General features: G+C 41.4%; 1 protein-coding gene across 1 annotated transcript in view; it reads left to right on the top strand.

Moving 5' to 3' along the window:
• The first annotated feature begins 21,865 nt into the window (after window positions 1–21,865).
• The window catches only part of LOC150090944 (uncharacterized), a 240,334-nt gene continuing 238,921 nt past the window's right edge, over window positions 21,866–23,278 (top strand). Inside the window, exon 1 of the mRNA XM_090380748.1 lies at window positions 21,866–22,131. Coding sequence (XP_090236874.1) covers window positions 21,970–22,131 — 162 coding nt within the window. The 5' untranslated portion in view covers window positions 21,866–21,969. The remainder of the gene's footprint in view (window positions 22,132–23,278) is intronic.

Here is a 23,278-nt window from a genome sequence, read left to right as displayed (position 1 = left end):
ACTTCAATGTGCCCTCAATAATCTCTCTCTCTCTCTCTCTCTCTCTCTCTCTCTCTCTCTCTCTCTCTCTCTCTCTCTCTCTCTCTCTCTCTGTGTTTCTATCACTGAATGGCTTGTCTGCTAACACCCTCGAACGATCCTACCAACTGTGGGTAGCACAGTTGGTAGGATCGCCCTCCTTTCCACACAGGGTGGAAAAGACCTGAGTTCGAGTCCCATTAATGACGTGAAAAATTTTTATGGGCCATTTTTCACAATGGCTGAGTTAGTTAGTCGGTCTCAGTAGAAGGTAACATAGTTTATTTTTTCTCCCTGGAGCAATATGGCCTTAGTCGCTGACGCTCCTAAAATTCTATTACTACTACTACAACAACAGCTACCTGGAAGTTTAAAGTAAACTTCGAGTAATTTCTTTCCCATCCTGCAGAGCTTCGAAAACTAATAAATATGAAATACACTATTAACTCTGTGGCTATAGAAAGGTATAACCAAATCAACTTGGGGGGGGGGGTACTCTTCTATAGTGGTGTTCAATTTGATGCCCATGTTCTTAAAATCACTAGCAAAGCATTCAAAACACTGGAATTTATCAAAAAGAACACCTATAAATTCAATTAAAAAACTATAGATATGCTGTTTTCTTATATAAACCCTTATATAAAACTATCCTTGCCAATCATTCAGTTCACCCATCTGGAATCCTCATACCAAGAGTTTACTTAAAAAACAGAAGTCCAAAAAAAATTTCGTGTGCTAGCTCACGTTCCGTAACCCTCTATTTCATCACTCAGTATACTATGAATCGCTGGGCAATTACTTTCACCTGGCACCTATAAGACCAGAATAATTATTGCTGACATCACCCTTCTTGCTAAATTAATCGCTGGAACATACGAAGCAACTGATATCCTAAGCAAAATCAACTTCCATGCTCCTCCTAGACAAGTCAGGAATCGCATCTTGTCTCGCCTTGGCTCTGCCAACACGGCTTTAAGAATTTCGGCCCACTAAACAGAATTACCATATTAGAAATGACTCTCCTCATTGGCTTTTTTTTTTTTTAACAGAATTACCATATCAGAAATAACTCTTCTCATTGACTTTTTTTTTTTTTTTTTTTTGACAATTTTCAGTCTGATAAACTCCGGCCACAAGTATGCCACATCTCTTGGACTACAAAGCAACTAGTTCCCATTTAATCTTTGTGGTTTATTTTATTTATTTATTTTTAATTTTTTTGTGCATTTCTTTTCTTTTCTTCCTTTTTATTAAACATACTGTACACTTCTTACAGTAGAGGTGATTTTAATATCTGAACCTATTTTAATGGTTTACTAGGGGGTCCGGTCCCTGCTCGCTTTGTTCGCCAACTCCCGCGCAAGCTTTTATACGTAATATGTAGGGGTATAAGGGCAGCATTCCCAGCTGAAGTGAAGTCAAATCTTTTCTACGTAAAAGACACACCTGCTGAAACACACTGATCGATATCTAATCTAATATATAAAAGAAAATAGAAAGAGTAATAAAAAAACTATAAAAAGTAAAATTGTGCGAATGTTGAGTGAATAAAAGTTATTATTAATTGCATGTTCCATCTCAGCCTCTTCATCGGACAGACTAATGCCCTTTGGGACCTCATAGTTATCCAACTGACACCATGCTGTAGCTTTTCCTAGCTGGCATGGTGTGGGATGTTGACACTGGCCATTAGGGTAACCTAATGGCCAGTGCGGGACAGAGCTGCAAAAAGCACGCTCCACCATAGGAATCTCTTTCCCTATGTTCTTTTATTCCTACTACCTGGAGTGGTTGAGTTTCCTTCCCACAATTCCCCTCCCCCATCCTGTGTGGCTCCTACCCCCTTTTGCCTGATGGCTCATCCCACCACGCTCTGGACCAGGATGGGTGTCCTGTATCCTTACTCTCTCCCCCCCTTTTAAATCAGGGGGAGTGCCTCAACACTGTCCCCTCTGTTCTCTACCCCTTTTATCCCACCATCTTGCTATCTCTCCATTATCTCCTTTCCAATAAAATTTTTTTGGGCTCTCCTTGGACGCCAAGGCTACCTCAGGATTCACCCCGCCTGAGCTTTCTTCTCTCCTAATGTGTTCTGGCCCGCCTCCCCGTGGCGGTGACGGAAACTGGGTGTTAATGGCTCTCCAAGCCCCCACAGGCTAAGTGGCCAGAGGAATAACACAATCCACACTAATACATACCCTGGACTTATGCAGAGTATTGTATTCTACACAAAGTAAAAACGCGGAGTTTGGGGGAAAACCACGGTGCCGCCAGACAAAAAAACACTATGTCACTGTGATCGACATCTAATCAGGAAATGACCTATGTAATTATTTACTTGTGAATTTGTAGTGCGCGGCATTTTCAAGGTCGAATAAATATCACTATGTAGCTATTTACCTGCGTTCACATAGGTCACTTAGGAAAGGCCCTTTTGCTTCAGGTTCCCATAATGCATGAGGAATATTGTTGCATCCGTAAGAGCAGGACTAAAATATTTACAAACTATACAAATATTTAAAATATTTACAAATGACTCAACTATTTACAAATATACAATACTCATTAATATAAAAAAAAACACGTTACAATGGAACATCAAATGCTAGACAGTGAAGCACGTGCACGAGGTTGGTGAACGTTATGGAGGCAGTTGTCAATATTTAATTGCATTTGCAGTGACGTAAATGCCTCGCTCTCTTCTCCCGTTGGCTCAAATAATTATCACTATGAGGAAAACTTTTTTAATGTATATAGAGATTTTACCGTTCGATTAATTCTGTTCATTGTTCTATTTTCAGATAAATTATTAACGGTTATCTATTGTACACCTCGTTATCAACAAAATAAAACAGGAAATAAAATTTTTTCTAGTGAATTTTCGGGAGAACTATAATTAAAATAAACATAATAACATTGTAGTATGAACGACCCTTTAAGGAAACAGCTTATTCGAGTTATATTAATTGTTGTAGATTGTATACAGTAGAATCAAGTCCAAATAGTATGTAAACTTATAGTTTTGGACTGCCTTAGGCTTTTGGCCACCGGTGTTCTTTGATCAATATGAACAAGTGCCAAGTGTTACCTTGTAAGCTGAGTTGTGTTTGCATTAGCAACACCCCCCTTGTGTAAGAATCGACTGGTCTGTGACGCTAGTGAAAACTCAAAGTCAGGAACGATTGATTAAGATTGTAGTTTGTACACGTGGCGATCAGTTTTTTAGGATTGCGAGGAAGAATGGGTTAACGTCGTGGGTTAAAATGGGTTAAAACCCATGAGGAGAAAATCAGGAAGTACACGAATCTAAGACTGGAAATTAAAGATATGTGGCATATGCAACAAGTAACGACCATCCCGATCATTGTGTCATCTACCGGTATGGTGCCAAAGATTCTACATAACAACCTAGCAGCAACAGGTCTACCAGAGAACAACTACAAGGAATTCCAGAAAGTCGCCTCACCTGAACATCTGTAGAATAGTCAGAGTTCCTTGACCAACAGTAACATCAGACATAACAACCATTCTGTGTACTTGGTAACAATACCCGTCACGAGGTGGAACCCCCAATTAGGAAAAAAATAAAATAAAATAATAATGGTGTTGCTTGAAGTATTGTACTGCTTTCTTGAAAAAAAGTTGACCTTGCATTTGAAATAGAAATGGCCACCTAAGAAATTCATATAATATATTTTTATATAATTGAGGAATAACGAAACTAGGTCCCCCAGGTGCATTTATATCCCTTTTCCTCCTCCTCTTCCTGTTGTTGCTACACGGAAGGGCATTAATGACTACTTTAACAAAGATATTTTAGGAGAAAATGTAGCAGCGATATGTGGTCCAAACATTGCTACTATGTCCAATAACAAATCTGAAGTCGATATTAGATTTACATTAACGTCTGATGAACAGGGCAGAACGAAAACTGAGATAATTGAGCTTTCCAGTTGTGCACGAGTGTAATTGATCCACAGGAGATAGCTGATAGTTATCTCCCAGCAGTATTAACGGGAACAACACGCTGCAGTATACGGTAATTGGATATATGATATTTATCTTCATTCTTCTAAACGCAGTTGTCCGTTCTACGGGCTGACAGCTGTGTTAGAGAGTGGAAACAGATTAACCTAAATGTGCCAGCCTTCAAACTGCATGATATTTCCATTTATTCGTAGCTAATTTAAAGTACTCGCATGTACTGTTCCCAAAACATTATCAATTCCTGTAGCAGGGATTCTATTGTGAGGAAATGCGCAGTATGCCAATGATAATGATGGTAGTTACGGTTACCATTTAATTGTGGAAATAACAATATTGTTACTTTTCTTCCCACAACAAAATCATGAGTAAGGAAATACAGTGACCGAACGAAAGCTCCATGATTAGAACAGTCCATAACTTTTGAACCGATGCATATTTACATTAACTGTTTTCACAAATACAAATAACAGTTCAAAAAGTTTTTATGTATATCAATAAATTTCATTGTGAGCCCCTCTAGTAGATGTGAGGATGTCAAATCTGTACTCGACCTTCTGCCATAGACTGCTTAGCATTTCAAGTGAAACCGAAGAAACCGTTTCAATTATTCTTGTCTTTAATGTTGGAAAATCAAGAACTGTTGTTGCAAATACCTTATATTTAACATAATCCACAAAAAAAAAAAATCAATAGCGTTGAGTTATATCAATTTGGGGCGGACTTTTGTCCATTCAATCGGTCCGCCACGACCAATCCAGCGATTTGGAAAAAGGGCATACATAGTGTTACGTACAGCGGAATACCAATGAGGTAGGTCTCCATCCAGTTTGGGGGGGGGGGGGATTTGGCTTATATTTCTCCAGTTTTGGAAGGATATAATTCTTTAAAAGGTCAAAACAGACTTTTATTAATTGAATTTTCAGTGGAAAAAAAAAAACTGGACCAATAATCTGATCATGGCGGAGTCCACACCACACATTGACCTTCGGACTATCGAGGATTTTTTAACGCACTGCATGTGGGTTCTGAATTTGCCCATATGCGAACATTGTGCCAATTTACATGTCCTAAAACATGAAAAATTGTTTCATCAGAAAAGCAACTTTATGTAAGAAACTGTTGTCTTCAATTAACTGCAGAATTGTGGTTAACTGAAGTGATGGCAAATAATTCACCTGCCTGTTGATAGTAACAGCTGCTATACTTGAACTTTATCGGCAAATAATCGAAGCCTTTTATGAACGACATCGCGTACTCTTCTTTCGGAATATGAAGTTCCCATGAGGCACGTCGAATTAACTTTCTTGGGCCTCAATGTAATGCATTATGAATGTTCTCTTGAATTTCGACAGATGTTCGAAGGCATCCGTGACTTTATTGTGCAGTAAAGTTCCAGTTTTCTTGAAAGTTCTTATTCCCTGCATAAAAGGTTGGAACACTTGGTGGATCCTACCTAAACATCCGACGATAATTAGGTTGAACCCGAATCAGTGAAATCGTTGCAATAAACTACAAAATACCGAGAGCTCTTTCATGGGTAGAAACTATTGTTTTACGCCTAGTGTGGTGCCACCATCCAACTAATGATCGATGATGAATTGCATGGAAAATAAACTTTTTGAGTTATTTTTTGTAATAATGAAAAATATAACTATTATTTCACATCAAAACAAATGTTATGGACTTTTCTAATAATAAAGGTTTTTTTTTTTTTTTTTTTTTCGGTTTTTTTTCTTTTAGCTGAACCAAACTTAATTTATTTTTTAATAACTAGTATATCAAATATGTTTGTTTGGTGCTCAACGAAAAAGCAATTATGCGGTTTTCAAAACTTACGAAAATCATAAAATACAACTGTGGAAATATTCGGTTGCAAATTCGCAGATGGATAGTCTTTAACTATTACTACGAGATATTGATAATAGAAAACTATAATTAATTTCATCAACGACATTCATTAATGGCAAAATGACAATGAATGCACATGCAAAAATCTTAGGGATCACAAACTGGTCAATAGGAGGTACGACCCTCCAACTGATTGCATATAGGGCTCACAGCGATGCCTAAAGCTGTTGAGAAGGCAACAAAACTTCAAGCAGTAATTTATCTACATGATACTGCAGGCATGGTAGTTCAGTCCTCGTTGCTAGCGCAATGATTAAATTACTGTAGTTTCAGACAGTGTGGAAAACGCTTAACTTTGAATCTCGTCTTGACCAGTGAAATTTTTATGAACTTTTTTCGCCAGGTAACGGGATCAATCCCGGAAATTTGGTTTTTATCAATTGTTGTTGTTGTTTTTGTTGTTTTAATAGGGTTTGAGGAGTATCAGAAACTAAAGCCATATTGCTTCGTATATATTGAGCGTGTGTTCTGTGGCCGATTTTGTGTTTGCTAGACGAAAAACTCGAGAAAAACCATGCTACTCTCGCCTCAGATGGACTAAGCCACGTTGTGAATTCATTAACGGGACTCGAACTCAGGTCTTTTTTTCCACCCATATATATATATACGTGTGTGTGTGTCCACAATCTGTCCTTTATCAAAGTCCGATAAATCCTTCCTTTTACCCATCACGCTCGGAATTTTACTACCTACTGAACAACTAACACCTTATCTATGCTATGTAGGTCGACCAACTCCGCACTCTCGTACCTCACGTGGTCAACGGGTCGCATTCAGTTTTCATAGGGGTGGTCATATTTCAGTGATCACTCAGTGTATATATACTGTATATCGATTGAAATTGCATTTCCAGGGCATGTAATCCTTGTTGTTGTTGTTTGATTTAAGGAGCATCGGGACTACGGCCATGTTGCTCCGTGTATATTGTCTGTAAAAGTGCGTGCGTGCGTTCTGAGGCGATTTTCTGTTTGCTGGACGAAAAATCTGAGTTTCCACGAGAAAAGCCATGCTACCCTCGACTGAGACCGACTAACTCGGCCACGTTGTGAAAAAGACCCATAAAAATTCCTCCCGTCATTGATGGGATTCGAACTTAAGTCTTTTCAACGCGGTTTTGGGAGGACGGCGATCCACCAATTGTGCTACCCACGATTCTTTCTGCCATGATCAAGTTATAGGCTTCTCTTAGTAAGTAACTGCATTTCATTTCATATATATTAATAATTTATAATTTATATTGGCGATGTTAATCGCCATATTGGCGATTAACATCGCCAATATGGCTGCCGTTGTGAACAGACGTGTGTTTCATCGCTCCGCGAAATTTCAGTTTAAAAAATGTGTTTTACTTCCGTCAGTGCCATGAAATGTATCCTCACTTGAAGACAAACTGGACTGGATTCCACTGGTGAGAAACTTTTGCCTATATATTGGGAATTTGGTCAGGTTGAAGCGTTATTTATCTGTATCCTTTGTTGCCAGACCGCATGGTCACCATGTCGCTGACAACAGGGCTATAGAGAGGCTGCCGATATAACACGGCGGCCGCGTTTCCACCTGACACCTTGACTGGGGAGGTGCCCCAACTAGTGCAAACTGAGCAGTTGTTGTGCTCTATCAATCTGTGCCTTTACCGAATAATATCACCAAAGAAATATGACTTTAATGTGATCCCCCCCACCATAAACTCCCCATGGAGAAAGAGAGAGGCTATCTTCGCACCTGTGCTTCTACCAGAAATCTGAATGCCATGAGCGTCTTCGCCGCTACTAGATATCCCGCTGGGAAGGTAGTCCCGTCCTTTTAGGAGCATTTCTATATCCGGCGTCCCCCCCCTTCCAAGTGCTGTGGAGAGACCCCAAAACTTCCACAGTCCACTGTGTGCCTCCAAATACACCCACGAACTTGTGGTTGGCATCAATCGCCATCATTTTTAACAAACCATCTAACCCCAACATTGTGAACCCGATTAACCGAACAGTCCCGGTAATCCGGAATCCACGGATATGGAGGGGAAAGACAAGCACAAACACCCACTGACAGAGACACAAAATGATGACCCCATCATTATTGATAAACTGGAGGATATAGAGGACACCCGACCTGAGACCCCCCCCCCCAACCAAGCGGAAAACCCGCAAGCGAGTGGTTCCCGAACCGGAACGCGAAACACGATCTCGGGTTGAAACAAAAGAACAGCCAGAAGCCAATGCATCGCAAAAAGAAAGAAATGATGAAAAACAACAAGAACTATGTCTGGACCATACCATACCAGAGGGCTCCGTATACGAGAAAACTCTCTTTCTGAAAACGGCCCTCGAAACCATTTTTAAGGAGAATCCCAGTAGGATATCGTCTGGCCTGAGATCACAGATTGTCACCATCTTTCACAAGATGGAGACAATTCTGCATGACACACATGTAGAAAATGAGAGAGCCATCACACGGCTACACGCCTACATCGAATGCGGGGCAAGACAAATGCCACAGCGCGCCCCGACATATTCTGAAGCGCTGAGGACCAAACCTGCCACTACTACTGTCAACACCACCAAACCGGCACCCAGGAAGACACTGCTCCCTACTCCACACCTCGTGATTCTCAAACCTACAACCACCGACACTCTTAAAACTAGCGAAGAAGTCAAGAAAAAGGTCATTGACTCCCTAACTCAAGAGTTTAGAACGGCTAAAATCAGAGCCATTAGGAAGACCCGAAACACAGGGGTGATTATTGAGACTGAAACCAAAAGTGATGCAGATCTCATTATCAATAACTCCAAGATTCCGACGCTTGGACTCTCTGCTGAGCTGCCCAGAGAAAAAGGCCCCTCCATTGTCATATTTGATATCGACAAAGACCTGACTCCTACTGCCATATGTGAGGAGATATATATACGCAACCTCCAGCAAGACTTACCCGATAGAGACCATACTACCCTACTAATGCCCAAGCACCAAACCAAGAGTAGGGATGACAACCGGACAAACTGGGTGGTCGGACTGGCCCCTGATGCATGGAAACTCATAAACAAAACAAGAGAGACTATACATCAAATGGCCTCACATCGCTTCAGGGAGCACATTGCCGTGCCAAAGTGCTTCCGGTGTTGCCGATTCGGCCACACCACTCACACATGTGCTCAACGGGAGGCAACCTGTGGACACTGTGCTGAGAAAGGGCACAACTTTGGAAATTGCCCCAACAGAGAAAATGATCCAGTCTGTACAAATTGCAAGTGGCAAAAGCTTCCCCACGCACATTCAACCAGAGATAACAAATGCCCTGTCTATATTAAAGCAAGAAGTGCCCAACAACTAAGAATCCATTATGGGGACTCTGCCTAAAAGACATAACACCAGTTGCATGAAATTCCTCCAACTTAACGCACACCGAGCAATTGCTGTAGCTGGACAGATCAGACAGAAGGCTGAGGAGGAAAACCTCGACATCCTCCTGCTACAGGAACCCTACACCTGTGCAGGCGCTGTCCGGGGATATCCACCTAACTACAAGATCGTCCAGGTGGATGGCACAACCCCCTGGGCTGCGGTGGTGGTCAGGAATCCGGATATAACGGTCACTAAGATCTCGCACCTGTGCTCTGAGTGGGCCTCCTGTGCACACATCGTCTCCTCCCTAGGGGAACTCTATGCGATCTCACTATACTGCCATCCAGGGGAGGATATCCTTCCAGCAATTCAGTACTTACAACAAGTCCAAACTGAACTCCCAGGAGCAAAAATTCTTGTCTCTGCTGACCTCAACTGCCGCTCGCCCCTGTGGCATAGCGAGACTCCGGAGCGCAGAGGCTCTAGAAACGGCCAGCATATGGAGGAGTTCCTGGCAAACAGCAGCTTTGTTGTCATTAATCGTCCTAACAACCTTCCCACATTCAGCTCAACCCTATGGGAGGCCACCATCGATGCCACCATGACTACCAGAACCCTTGCCGGCCACTTGACAGACTGGACGGTGCAGGAGGACTGGACCAGCTCTGACCACAGGGCCATCACCTTCACCATGCAAAGATCACTGTACCGAGCTCCAATAAACAGCTTCAAACAGAACAGGTACGCAGTTAACAAAGCCAACTGGGATGCGTTCAAAGTCGCCATCATCAACAATGTATACAATCTGACAACCGACCAACTACAGAACCAAACCCTGGATCAACACCAACGTGCTGTCACCAATGCCATTGTGAGTGCAGCTAATCAAACAATCAAGAAGAGGATCCCGATGCCCGGCGCTGTCCCATGGTGGTCGCGGGAACTCGACATACTCAGGAGAACCACGAATCAGAAGAGGCACGCCTTCCAAAGAGCCAGACGAACTTGGCCCCCACCATGAGGTAGAGTTCCTCAGGCAACAGTACAGGGAAGCCAGAAACACATACACTGCAATGATCAGGCAACGGAAAAAGCTGTCCTGGGAGCATCTGGTCTCCACTGTGGGCAACTCGAGCCCATGGAGCATCATTTACCGAATAACTACAAATAAGCTGCCCAGGGGAGAGGTGATACCCTCCACCATCACCCCCCAAGGCACCATGACCAACAACTGGCAGGACACCATCAATAATATATTAAATGCCAATTTCAAACCAGTAGAAGGAGACAACACCCATGAACAACAACAGATATGCCAGGCCAATGAGGCCTACCAGTCGCCCCAGGTAGAGGATCCCTTTACTCACCTAGAACTCCAAATTGCCATAAACAAAATTAGAAACAAAAGAACCCCTGGACTCGACATGCTTGAGCCAGAACTGGTCAAGAAGGTGGCCGAATTTACCCCGGACCTGCTCTTGGAACTGTACAACCACTGTCTTCACTCTGGCGCATTCCCCTCAGATTGGAAAGTTGCTAGCATGAAACTAATTTTCAAAAATCCAACTAAACAGCCACATTTACCAGAATCCTACCGACCAATTGCACTCCTCTCTGTGCTCAGTAAAGTGCTAGAACAACTGCTCAAACAGAGAATCGAAATACACTACTCTACAGCAAATCTTCCTGCCAACGGACAATATGGCTTCAAGTCAGGAAAATCCACCCTGGACCCACTGGAGCGCATCCTGAACATGGCGGAAAACTGTTCACAGAAATATCTACTTCTCATCTCTATCGACTTTGCGGGGGCGTTCGATGCCCTTTGGTGGCCGAGCGTCCTCGCAAGACTCAGGGCAGCTCATCTGCCGATAAATCTGTACAGCTGCATAAAAAGCTACCTGAGCGGAAGAAGGGTCTTAGTTCAGGCGCCATACTGCAGGGTCGAGCGCCAAGTACACCGGGGATGCCCGCAGGGCTCTGTATTGGGTCCCCTCCTGTGGAACTTTGTCTTGGACGAGTTTCTCCACCTCGACCTAGGGGACGTACAAGCACTGGCGTATGCCGATGACCTTTCCCTGGTGCTAGCCGCAGACTCAAGAGCCCAAATGGAAATTCTTGCAAACACAGCGCTAACCAAACTCCGAGAATGGACGGAAAGGCATCGTCTCACAATCTCGCCCGCCAAAACTCAATCCATCCTACTGAAGGGTTACCTAACCCCAACCAGACCACCACAGATTAGAATACAAGACAGAACTATCAAGCTAGTTACTGAACTGAAATACTTGGGAGTTATCCTGGATAGGAACCGGTCGTTCACTCCACACCTAAAGTATGTGCAGAAAAAGATAAAAAATTATGCAGCCATGCTCGCCAGAGTTACACGCCGAGACTGGGGGCTGAAAAGGCGTACTCTGGCGACCCTCTATAAAGCAGCAATCATCCCGGCAATCACATATGCCTCTGGCGCATGGTACCACAAGGCCTCAACCGCGGTAAATCGCCGACGGCTTGAAATTATACATAGACCGATCTTATTGACCCTCACCCGTGCATACAAAACAGTGTCGACCCACGCACTGCAAGTGATTACAGGGGCTCTGCCCCTCGACCTCGAGGCTACCCGAACAGGCATGCTGCAGCAGCTTGGACGGGGAAAGGCTACAACATATCTGGACCATACAACAGATCCTACAAGCAACTGGAAAGCCGAGAAGAACAAGCTTCAAATCTACCTCCGATCAATCTGGCAAAAGCGCTGGACAGACTCTGATAAGGGAGAAGTCACGCGAAAGTTCCTTCAAAATCTGGAGCAAGTGTACCCTATATTTCCGACATGGTTTTGCCCCGGACTGCATGTCACCTACCTCCTTACAGGACACGGAGCAATCCGTCACAAGCTTCATCTCCTTGGAATCGCAAACAATCCTGCATGTGCCTGTGGCTCCCCCGAGACCTGGGATCACCAGATGCATGAGTGTGAACTGTATGATGATCTACGTGCCCAGCTGATCACACAAGTGCGCTGCAACCCCAAAGACCAGGAGCACCACCTGCTGGAGGATGGGACAACCTACAAAGCCTTAACTGAATTTGCTCAGAGCCTATACACTAGACGACTAACCCTTCCACTGCCTCCAAATCACGAACAACAAGGACAAATGTAGTACTCTACGCACTCCAAATCTGAAAGCTCCATGATCAAGTGGAAACTTTTATAATTCCATCCATACCAGATTACTGGGGTAGGACCATTAAATATCCCAACTCATCACCAACTATAACCAAACGGAACACGTGTCACAGGAGGAGTATGGGGGGAGAACCTCCCAATTCTACCCCAGTGGATAACGCTGGACATCATGGCAGAACTGAAACTCACCTCAACCATACTCACTTCCTTTTCTCTGCAAATTGACTGACCGACGGGACATGGCTCCCAAGGGCAACCTCCAAACAAAAGAGCAAGCGCAGCCTCCGTGCACAATATACGACCCGGACTTGCATTTTGGTTGACAGATCCATTCTCCCAAACAACAACGGAATCCGCCCTAATGGACAATAAATCCTACTCTTCCAAATATCCATGGACGGGACATGGGTCCCTTGAGCGACTACTCAACAAATGCTGCATTAACTGCACTGAATTGCCAGACTTATTGAACCTACATCTCCAACATCAAATGGACCAGGATTTGCTTCTTGAATACTCAATCTTGACCTACAGACGGAGTATACACCAAAAGCGGCGAGCAGCCCTCTACGCATTATCCTATGGATGCTAAAATCTGATTTAACTGGACGGGTCCCATTTCCAAAGAGCGACCTCCAAATAGGCGACCAAACTTGGCTCACACGGACATCAGAGAAGAGGAGTTAAATCCTACAAGTGGCTCAATCCTACTAGTCTATACCAAATGCCACATGAACAAATCGCAGTCTCTGCATGCACGCCGTATTGGCGACCTGAGCCAGCTCCCTTGCCTGTCTCAACTATTCCACCCCTCCCCGGTGGGTGGGGGAGGTGACGGTTCCACCGTATCCCCCCACGCGCCACCCCCATTCTTACTCTCTGGTGGGGCATGGGCTTGCCCCACTGTAAACTGGAACTGTCTTCTCTATCGGCTCCATGTCTCTGCCTTTCCCCCCCAGTCTTCAATCTACTCCCCACTCTACCTGCACGCAATGCCTCACACAATCTAAAATCACCTTCGCCCACTACTCTCGGCCTCCCATTCCTAGCGCCTCCCTGCCACGCAAGCGCATAGAGGGTGTGTATATGTGTATATATGTTTGTGTGTGGCATGTATATATATATATATACACACCTGTGTATGTTTTATGTGTATGTATGTATATATATATTTATATGTGTATATATTAATAAATACATATAACTAATATGTATTTATTAGTTAATTATCCTTGAGAAGGTCTTAGCAATTTCATGGCTTCTAATTCATATTATAAATTATTAACATTTAGTATAATTTTCCATAAAATTCATCTAAGCAAGTTTTGCCATTAAAATTCTAATTTCTTAATTAAACCTTTGTGTCTCTATATATTTGTTAAAGTTCAAGTAAAATTTTCTCCAGTGTTATACATGTATATTATACTACCGTACAGTAAGTATCGATACTTCCTGTCCAGTGTTTAGTGGCCAGATATGGTTGGTGAAGTAATGACAATTACTTCACCAACGGCATATAAGCCAAATGTCATCAACCGCGATCAGCGGTCTCGCCTTCTATAGTGCAACTAAAGCAATAATTGGTCCACTGAGCAGTGGAATCGGTTCTGGGGAGTGACAAATCTCGCTACATAGCCTATTTCGATCAGTGTATTGTGTCAACAATAAAGTTCGGAGGAAGTGAGGTTATGGTGTGGCAATTTTACATATCGTATGGCCTGGGCTAATTGGTGGTTGTGCGAGGAACCACGAATGTCGACACCTTACCGTAATATTTTTAATAATTCCACGTTCCTTGAGATGTGGGAGTTCATTGCTAGAGGTCCATGTTTGTTTCAACGAGATAATGCTCCATACCTACTCACAATGCTGTTTGAGAATGTTCATGAATATGAATACAGAAAGGTTAAAATAGTCTGTGTACAGTTCCGATTTGAATTCTATGGGCTGTCTATGGAACATGTCGGTCACAGTTTGAAAGAGGAACGGAGGACTTTACCAGCTGCTAAATCTATCGTTAGTTGGTGGAAAACCTGAACCTAGTAGAGTGGAGTGTGTCGTGGCAGCCAAAGAGGAATAAACACTTTATTGAGGCGAGTGGCAGTGACGTAAATGTGAAACAGACATTGTGTGCGGATACTTTTTGGAGGGTATCACACCAAAATTGTTTTTTTGGTCACTACTTTACATAATTCGTCTTCTCTTGTTATGTAACATGATACATAATGGTATCTGCTTAAAAGGATATTAAACTTCCGCAGAATCTTGAAATTATGTTTTGTGTTAACAGAGTAGTTAGCGCAGATAGCATCACATATAGTTTTTTATTACCTTGCTGCTGCCACCTTGATGACGTAAGCACTTTCGGCCGTACCAACTTAGAGCAGTTCTACTTTATTACCTCTCTATAAATACCGAAGTAAAGAAGACAGATCTTTGTTCTGAAGCTGAGAGAGTTTGCCGTTCGATATCCTCTTATCTTTAATCTTTTCGGGAAATGCCTAGCGATTTTTCTAAAAACGTATGAATCAAGAAGCCTTTAAAGCAATCTTTTTTAATCTTACAAATGGAAAATATTTTTCTGTGAGCAAGAGAAAAAGAAGTGCGTGCACAGTCAATGTTTAGAAATACCAAATAGAAGAATTTTGAAATCCTGTATATGTAAAAAGATGCAATCAATATATAGATAGCAAGTAATAAATTTTGTGTTTGGTAGGTAGGCAAGATTTTATTTGTTCTCCACTATACTAAATCAAAGTTTCACACAAAATGTAGCCGAGTGGTCAGGGGCGAGAGTGCATAGCACTCGTTCCTTGAGTGGACCGGGGTTCAAGCCCGTGCCTACTCAATACGATAAATATTTGTATTCACGATTTATTGTAAACTCTACTGACTTGGTTGTCGTGCCGGAGTATAAACAGAATATTTATTTTATTTAAAAGCACAACATTTTCTTTGTAAACAAGGAACCTAGTCCCGGCAACACTGTGTCTGCGTAATCTCATACCTCTATTTCATATTGTGCTGCTGACTCGTCATGTTAGAGCCACAGCAATCACCTGATCGAGCAAAGGCTGGTTGTTTAGTAGCTCTTACATAGATATGCTTAGAAATGGATGATTAATAGTATTTAACACGATCTGGGAGTAAACAGGCTTATATAGAATCTGCTGTAAAACTAACATCACATCTTGAAGTAATGTTTTTTTGCCGAAAAATGAGAGGGTTTTTTCCCTAAAACGATTCATTCCAGAATTAAAAAGAATAGTTCAGGCAGTAATTTTGGTGTATTAGATTTGAACCTGTGGGGTAATACGCTGTGCAGGAAAAGTTTTGGGAGGGGAGGCAGAAGACTGGGGGGGAAGTACTCTGTTTACTCCTCCCAGTCTTTTCCTTCTGGTGTGGCATGGGCATGCCACACCAGAAGGAAATGACTCAGTTAATGCCATCCTGGATTGCTTGCTTCCAGTGGATGATATCTCTACAGAAACTCCAGAACAACTATCTATTAGGAATAGTAACTCAACCTACCACTCCTCATATGAAACGGATCTCTTCACTCTTCCCGAGCTAAAGTTGGCCCTAAACAAAATAAATGTCCAGGTTTAGATCTTGTGGAAAATGCTGTAATTATCAAATTTGCCGAAATCTTTACAGAAACACTTCTATGTAAAACAAATGTCTTACTGAAGGGATTTTCCTAATCTCTGGAAGGTAGCTTTGATCAAAATTATTCACAAGCCTGAAAAATAAATTTTATCCCAAAGCATACAGACCCATCTCTCTTTTGACAAATCTTGGCAAACTATTTGAAAGATTGTTAGCACCCAGAGTAGCAGATTTAATTGAGGGTCAAAACTTAATGTCTCCATCCCAATTTGGCCCCAAGAAGGGAAAATCCTGTGAAGACACCTTGGTCTCTTTAGTTAACCACATATCAGCTTCGAGGGCTAAATATGAATTAGCCATATTCATTGACTTCGAGGAAGCTTTTGATTCCCTCTGGTGGTAGAGCGCTCTCAATTGTCTTATCAAAGCCAAGTGCTCTCAGCAACTATTCCAAGTTATTAGAACCTACTTCCAAAATAGACTCATACAAGTAATCTCGAAACAGTAGTCTCTCTCAAGGATCATCTCAAGAGGATGCCCCCAGGGATCAGTTCTGGAACCCCTCTTCTGGAACATAGTTTGGACAGCTGATTCTTGCAAAAACCTGACAATATCTCTGCTTTCGCCTACGCCGCTAATTTGGTTCTTATAATTCCAGGTCGATCCCGTCTTCAACTAGAACAATCAGCCAATATAACTGTTTCTGAGCTAATCAAGTGGTCAATTACAAATAAACTGCGAATATCTGCCACAAAAACAAAACTGATGGTTTTTAAGGGCAAGTTAGATTACAGAAGACTTCCTAATATAAAGCTAGACGGTAAGCAAATCCCTTTTGTAACTGAATTAAAACATATTGGCATAATTTTGGATGACAGGTTAACCTTCTCCTCTCATATTAATCACCTTGCCTCGAAGATTAAGAAGTTCACTGCAGCAATTATCAGAATTTCCAAATCGGACTGAGGACTAAATAAGAGGACTCTCTTACTATATTACACAGCAGTATTCGTACTAATAACAACATATGCTTCGGGAGTCTGGTTTCTTAGAGCCGTTAATGTTAAACTCCGTTCCAAGCTCATCTCCATTCAACGGATTATGCTGCTTGCCATGCTCCGGGCCTGCAGGACAGTGTCCTCTGCTGCTCCGCAGGTCCTTGCTAGTCTTACCACTAGATCTGCATGTCACCTTCAAAGGACTATGCTATCGTCTAGAGAACAGAGTTCCTGGCGAGATTCTCGGCATCTCATGCAACCTAACTGCTAACATCAAAGACGAGAAACGAAGAATCTGGAATGAACTTATCAGTGTGTGGCAATCACGATGGGATTCCAGTACTACTGATCGTCACCCGCTCTTTTGTTCCTGCAGTTACCTTCCCTCTCAACAAGAACGTCAGCCAATGGTTTTCTCCCAGCTTAACAACATCGTATATACTTACTGGGCACGACTCCATCAACTCCAAACTATTTCAATTTGGCTTGTCTCACACCAATCTCTGCTTGTGTGGAGCTGAGGAAACCTGGACGCACATTCTGTATCGCTGCAGCCTGTACCACGAGGACAGATCTATACTACAAGCTGCTGTCAGCAACTTCTCTAAAGGAAATGAAGTGGCACTGACTGAAAATTCTCAATCATTCTCAGCTCTACAACAATTCTGCTGTTCTGTTTTCACCAAAAGAAAGCAGCTCTTCTGAAGTCTATCAACATATCAACAACAAGGAACCAACCCAACACCTGCAATGTCTATCTATATCTCTTAAAACTGATATCACCTGCAATCTACTTTTTTTTTTTTTTTTTTTAGCTGGTACCCCAGTTTGGACAGCTGTGGATACAGGATTAGCTAGCACCCACTGGTATAGCACTACCTCTAGTGGGTGCGGTTTTCGTTCTTCCTAGGAGAGAAAAAGACTGCTATCTTGTGGTTCCTGTGCCACAATTTATACTTTTGATTAGTTGCGTGATGTGATTTGCTGTGTGGACATGTTACATGTTCATTTCACTCATGACATTGTAATTAATATGATTCTATGTATATCATTGTATATAATATGTATGTATGTACATAGCGGATTTGCCAGTTTCTGGCTAGGAACCGCTTGTTGTTTTGTTAATAAAGAATAGATATGGAAGAACCCGATGCACGGCTCCCACAGTCATACCCTTTTGAAACTCTGTGATAACTTTACTACGTCCATAACTGCTACTTTATGAATTTTAACTTGCACGATCAGATGCAAATTACGACTGGCCAAGCGTACGAAGCTATTCGGCTTTTCATACTATGAGCTTTGCAGTACAGTTCATTACGAATAGGGTAATCATAATTCAGGGATCACTGAGCATAGCTATAACAACAAAGGATGTATAAGGCTGGTTTTTTTTAACGTTAATCGATTCTGAATGTTATTTTAACCATAGTAATACATATATTAACAGTAATAGTATTCACCATATAGTGCAAGAAAGTCACAGGATTTTCCTGCACTAACAAAAAATAATAATAAAAGAAACACAGCGGGTGTACCCTGTACGTACGAAAGATCTTTTATTTTATGTGAAAACTTGCTTAGGAACGTACACTTGAGATTGAATTAAATCCGTTAAATTTTTAAAATCGAACAGCTAGAACCGAAGTTATGAACGATGTAACGTTTTATGCTCACGCCCGCTACTTACTCTTCCGAATCAACCCTAGTGACTGAATTACCTTCAGCATCATCTAGAAGTGACGTAATTTTCGTCATTTCCGTCTTTCATTTTCGTTACTAATCGGTTTTACTTTAGTCTGAAAAATTTAGTAGGTGCTGCCAAATGTTTTAACATAAAAAAAAAAAAGTAGTAAAGAAAATACAAACTACAGTATATCTTCCCTCCTCACACAGGTAACTATCCAGTTGACCTTTGAATTTATTCAAACTGCCAGCCTCAACTACCTGAGAGGGCAACTTGTTACAGCAATCAACGACATGCTGGCTAAAAGAAACCTTCCTACAATCTAATGTAAAGCTGTAATTTGAATTTATCAGCCCTAGTTCTGGAATTTTATAACAGTGTGAATTCGAAATCTATTAATTTTACTGATCCCTCTCAGAGACTTATAAACCTCAGTCAGATCACCTCTGCGGTACCTAGTTGCTAAGCTCTGTAGCCCACATGAGGAGAGACAGATGTAGAATAGATGTGCGGAAATCTGCCTTTAGCCAGCGGGTGGTTAATTGCTGGAACAAACTTCCATCTGTCGTTGTGGAAGTTGGTAGGTTAAATAAATTTAAGGAGGAACTGGACAAACATTTAGAAGGATTTGTTTTGTAAATTTTTTTTTTTTTTTTGGCTGATGCTGCATAAGCTCATACACTTGCTTTCTTGCATCACATGCCACTACTACTACTACATAATCGGAATCTTTGCTCATACGTGTCGTCCTTCTGCCGATCTCACCATTCCAGCTGCCCTTCTTTGGACTCTATCAAGAAGAATTTTTTCAGGTGAAGTCTCCATACCTGAATAGAGTATTCCAAATCTTCCCTTACAATTGCCTTATACAGTGCGATTATGATCTCCTTTTCTCTACAGGATAACGTTCGAAAAATCATCGACAGGACACCATGGGCTTTCTTGGCTGCCAGTTTACACTGTTCATAAAACTTTATATATGCCCGAATTGTAACTCCCAGATCCTTTTCTTTCTCCACTGCTTTTAATTGAACCCCACTAAGTGCATACTTTATTTGGGGACTGCTATTCCCCAAAAAAGACCTTGCATTTAGTAGCATTAAAACATAGCTGCCACTTCTCTGATAACAAGTCATCCTGAAGGCGCACTGCTTGACACGATCATTAATGACTGCCAATCTTTACGTCACCTGCAAATTTTGACATCACGCCTTCTATCCCTTCGTGGAAGTCATTTATGAAAATGAGAAACAACGGTGGTCCAAGAACTGCTCCTTGAGGGACCCCGATAGTATCTATTCTAATAATTCGTCCAATTCGTCTTTAAATTTATTCAAAACCTTACATTGCAAAATGTTAGGAGAAGTTTATCTCAGAAATTGTTACATATCTATTCTGAAACCACCATTTTTCAACTTAATAACACAGTCAAGGGGACATAAACATGCCCCAGTTGTGTGCTACTTGAGAAAGAGTAAAGACATCATCAGATTTACTCAACCCTTGTAAAGCCTTAAAACACCTCAAAGGTGTCCAGGTGCCCAGTTTTCAGACCTTGCAATTTGCAGAATTTAAATTTTTCTTGGTAAGGGTACCCTCTTGTACCCACTAACTAATCTTGTCTCTCTTCCACGCTCTTTCCATCGGATCTCTGCTCTTTCTAAAGTCATTGTTGGAAGCAATAGGATAATCACCGCTTCATCTCTGTTTCAAAGTTCTCTTATATCATATACTAAACCTCAAGGGCTATTCTAGCAGCTTGTCTGCACTGTTCAGAGAATTTTGTGTCACAAGATCAGACTACAATTACTCCCCGTTTTATTATTATTATTATTTAAACTCTTGAATTTCGTGGTGCACGAATGCGTGATGTCGTGAGATTACTGTTACACAAATGTACGTATGTTATCCTGGGATTATTGCTCTCCAAATATGCGACTCAAGGCATTGCTCTGAACTCACTGACGTAGCTACCATAATTAATGCCATTAACCACTCTGGCCACATTTATATCATCAGCAAATTTAGACATTAAACTATTTATTAATGAAAATTGGTGAATATCGTCACCAATTTTCATTAATAAATATTAGACATAATAAGCGAACAAGCAGCGAACTTTGTGGAATCCATTCCTAACATTAGTGCATGAAGAGCAGAGGCCAAATTTATGTATGGTATCGCATATTCCCTCTTTCTGAAGTGTTCCTCGCATGAAACAAAGAAAATTGCGTACCGCTGAATTTAAGATGAATTTAAAGATAACGAAAAAAAATGGAGTGTTGATTAATTAGAAAATTCTGGGTGGGCTGTCGGGTTCTATTTTGGCACGTACGTGGTGTGTCAGCGACAAAAAAAAAGTTTGGATGTTACACAAACTGAAGTGAAATAATATGCGAAAATCTGTGCTAAAAATCTCCGGATCACGATTCAACCTCCTTTAACTTCTGTTTGTATAATAAATAACCTTAAACTAGGGCAAATCTTTTCAACAATTCTCTTACAACTTTCGCAGTTTCACAAAAGTGAACGTTTAGAATAGCGTGCTTTCTTCATATATCGATTTAGATCTCAGAACGTGTTTAGTTTACAAAGTGCATTTTTAGCACGCGAATACTAGCAGCCATCGAAACTTTAAAACCACAAAGAAAAACAACAACAGTGACTTTTCAACTAGCTTTACATTTTGTGCCAACTAGGCATTCACATAAATCTAGACAGATCAGGGGGGATCTTAACATGACCGTAAAGCCTGTCTTGAGGCGGAATTGCCGATACACAGATATAAAACGGCCCGAGTAGCAGACGTCTTTTCGTTACAGCAATTTATCGAATAATTCGCCAACTGGTATGGCATCATCGATAAGCGTCACATGAGGTCTGTTTTGCAGAAGCAGCAGCACCAGTGAGAGGACCTTGCCCTATTTTGACTGCACTTAATTAGAGGGAAGACATCGAAAAGTCAGTGCGTTCACATGAAAGAGCCAACCAATTACTGGCCTGTTGTATTGAAAGGGATGATCATGTGACATGAAGCGCCAGCTGACGTCACGGCGAGTGCGTCCATTCCTTACTGCCTCCACGCTTCAGAGCAACGCCACTAGCGTCCCAGCCGCAAGGAGTACCACCAAGGGTACGACGTTATCACCGTACAGCGAGGTGGCCTTTGTGTTGCGCTGCGGTGAAGAACGGCATAACTTTCCGCTAAGCCTAGGGCTTCGCGGTGTTCAGTGATGCCACGTAGCCTTAACTCATCCCTGATGAAGCCACTCGTAGTACTCGCCCTCCCTGGCATGTACCTTGTGTACAAAATCAACGAGTTCAAGAGGCACCAGCAGGAACAGAATAAGAAGAAGGTCACCGAGAAAGAACTGGCACATCTCAACCACAAAATTGTAAGTACCCTTTTTTACTCTGTTTCTCGAGATCAATCACCATTTCTATAATGCTGATTAACAACTATTTTTGATTTACTAATGAAAATTTTTAAAGGTACATCTATGAAACTGTATCTTACGACCACAACTAGCTAAGCGTTGCTGGAAATTTTTGTCTTCATCTGCAAACTTCGTTTCTTCAGGGAATGAATCCACCTCCTATTTAGAAAACATCGGCTAAATAGTATCTGTCATAGCAGTATTACCACTTGAACAGTATCAGTACTGCATACGCTGTCTGGAAACAAAGATACCTCATGCGGGACACTGGGTGAAATATCTTTACAACATCTTCTTCGATACAGTATCCATTACAAATCAATGGGTACAGAGGACTGCAAAGTGCAATCGTACCTTAATGTAATGAAACCTTGGAAAATATACATTTCCTGCAGAAACTGAAATAACTGAAAAACATTCTGACAAATATAGTTATTTCTTCATCAGGGTTTTAAGGATATTTAAATCTTTTCTTATGCTGCCAGAAACTTGAAACAAATGAAGTAGAAAAGGTGTTAAATGTTTCTAGTTTTAAACATATAATGACGATTTATAACTACAGTATTAATGGGAAGATATCAAGAGAAGTGCTGCATTTATTTGACCAGTTTATAACGTCAATCTAATAAATAAACTTGATCGAAATCATTCAATCATTAAAATAATTCTTTGAACTCAAGTAAATTTAGAGCAAAGTTCAAACACGCGAGTGCTATAAAACGTTATTGTTCAGTTTTGTAGGTAACCAGAGCAAACAGTTTGTTACAAAATGCATCGTTCTCATATTGCGACGCACCAGAGCTTAAAATAAAAAGCATTACTTCCAATAAACAGAAATTTACTTGTCCTTAGGAAATAGTGCTTTTTACGTGTAATTCTGGTGTAATACCGAGGCAACTCGATGCGTTTTGTAACAAAATAAATTTGCTCTTGATTTTGCCAACAGACGTAGAGAAATAATTATACAAAATAATGAGTTATAATTAATTATGCAGATTTTTTTTTTTTCTGTTTTTTGAGACTGGAAATTACTTGAAGGAAATATTATAATCAATATCGCTAAAATGGCATTTAACGATTTTGATTAAGAATGTGGTATGCAGTA

Source organism: Mastigoproctus giganteus, chromosome 1, assembly GCF_048544385.1.
Source record: "Mastigoproctus giganteus isolate SK-2022 chromosome 1, ASM4854438v1, whole genome shotgun sequence".
NCBI lineage: Eukaryota > Metazoa > Arthropoda > Arachnida > Uropygi > Thelyphonidae > Mastigoproctus > Mastigoproctus giganteus.
The sequence above is the reverse complement of the archived record's forward strand: the minus strand, read 5'-3'. Positions and strand labels throughout refer to the sequence as shown.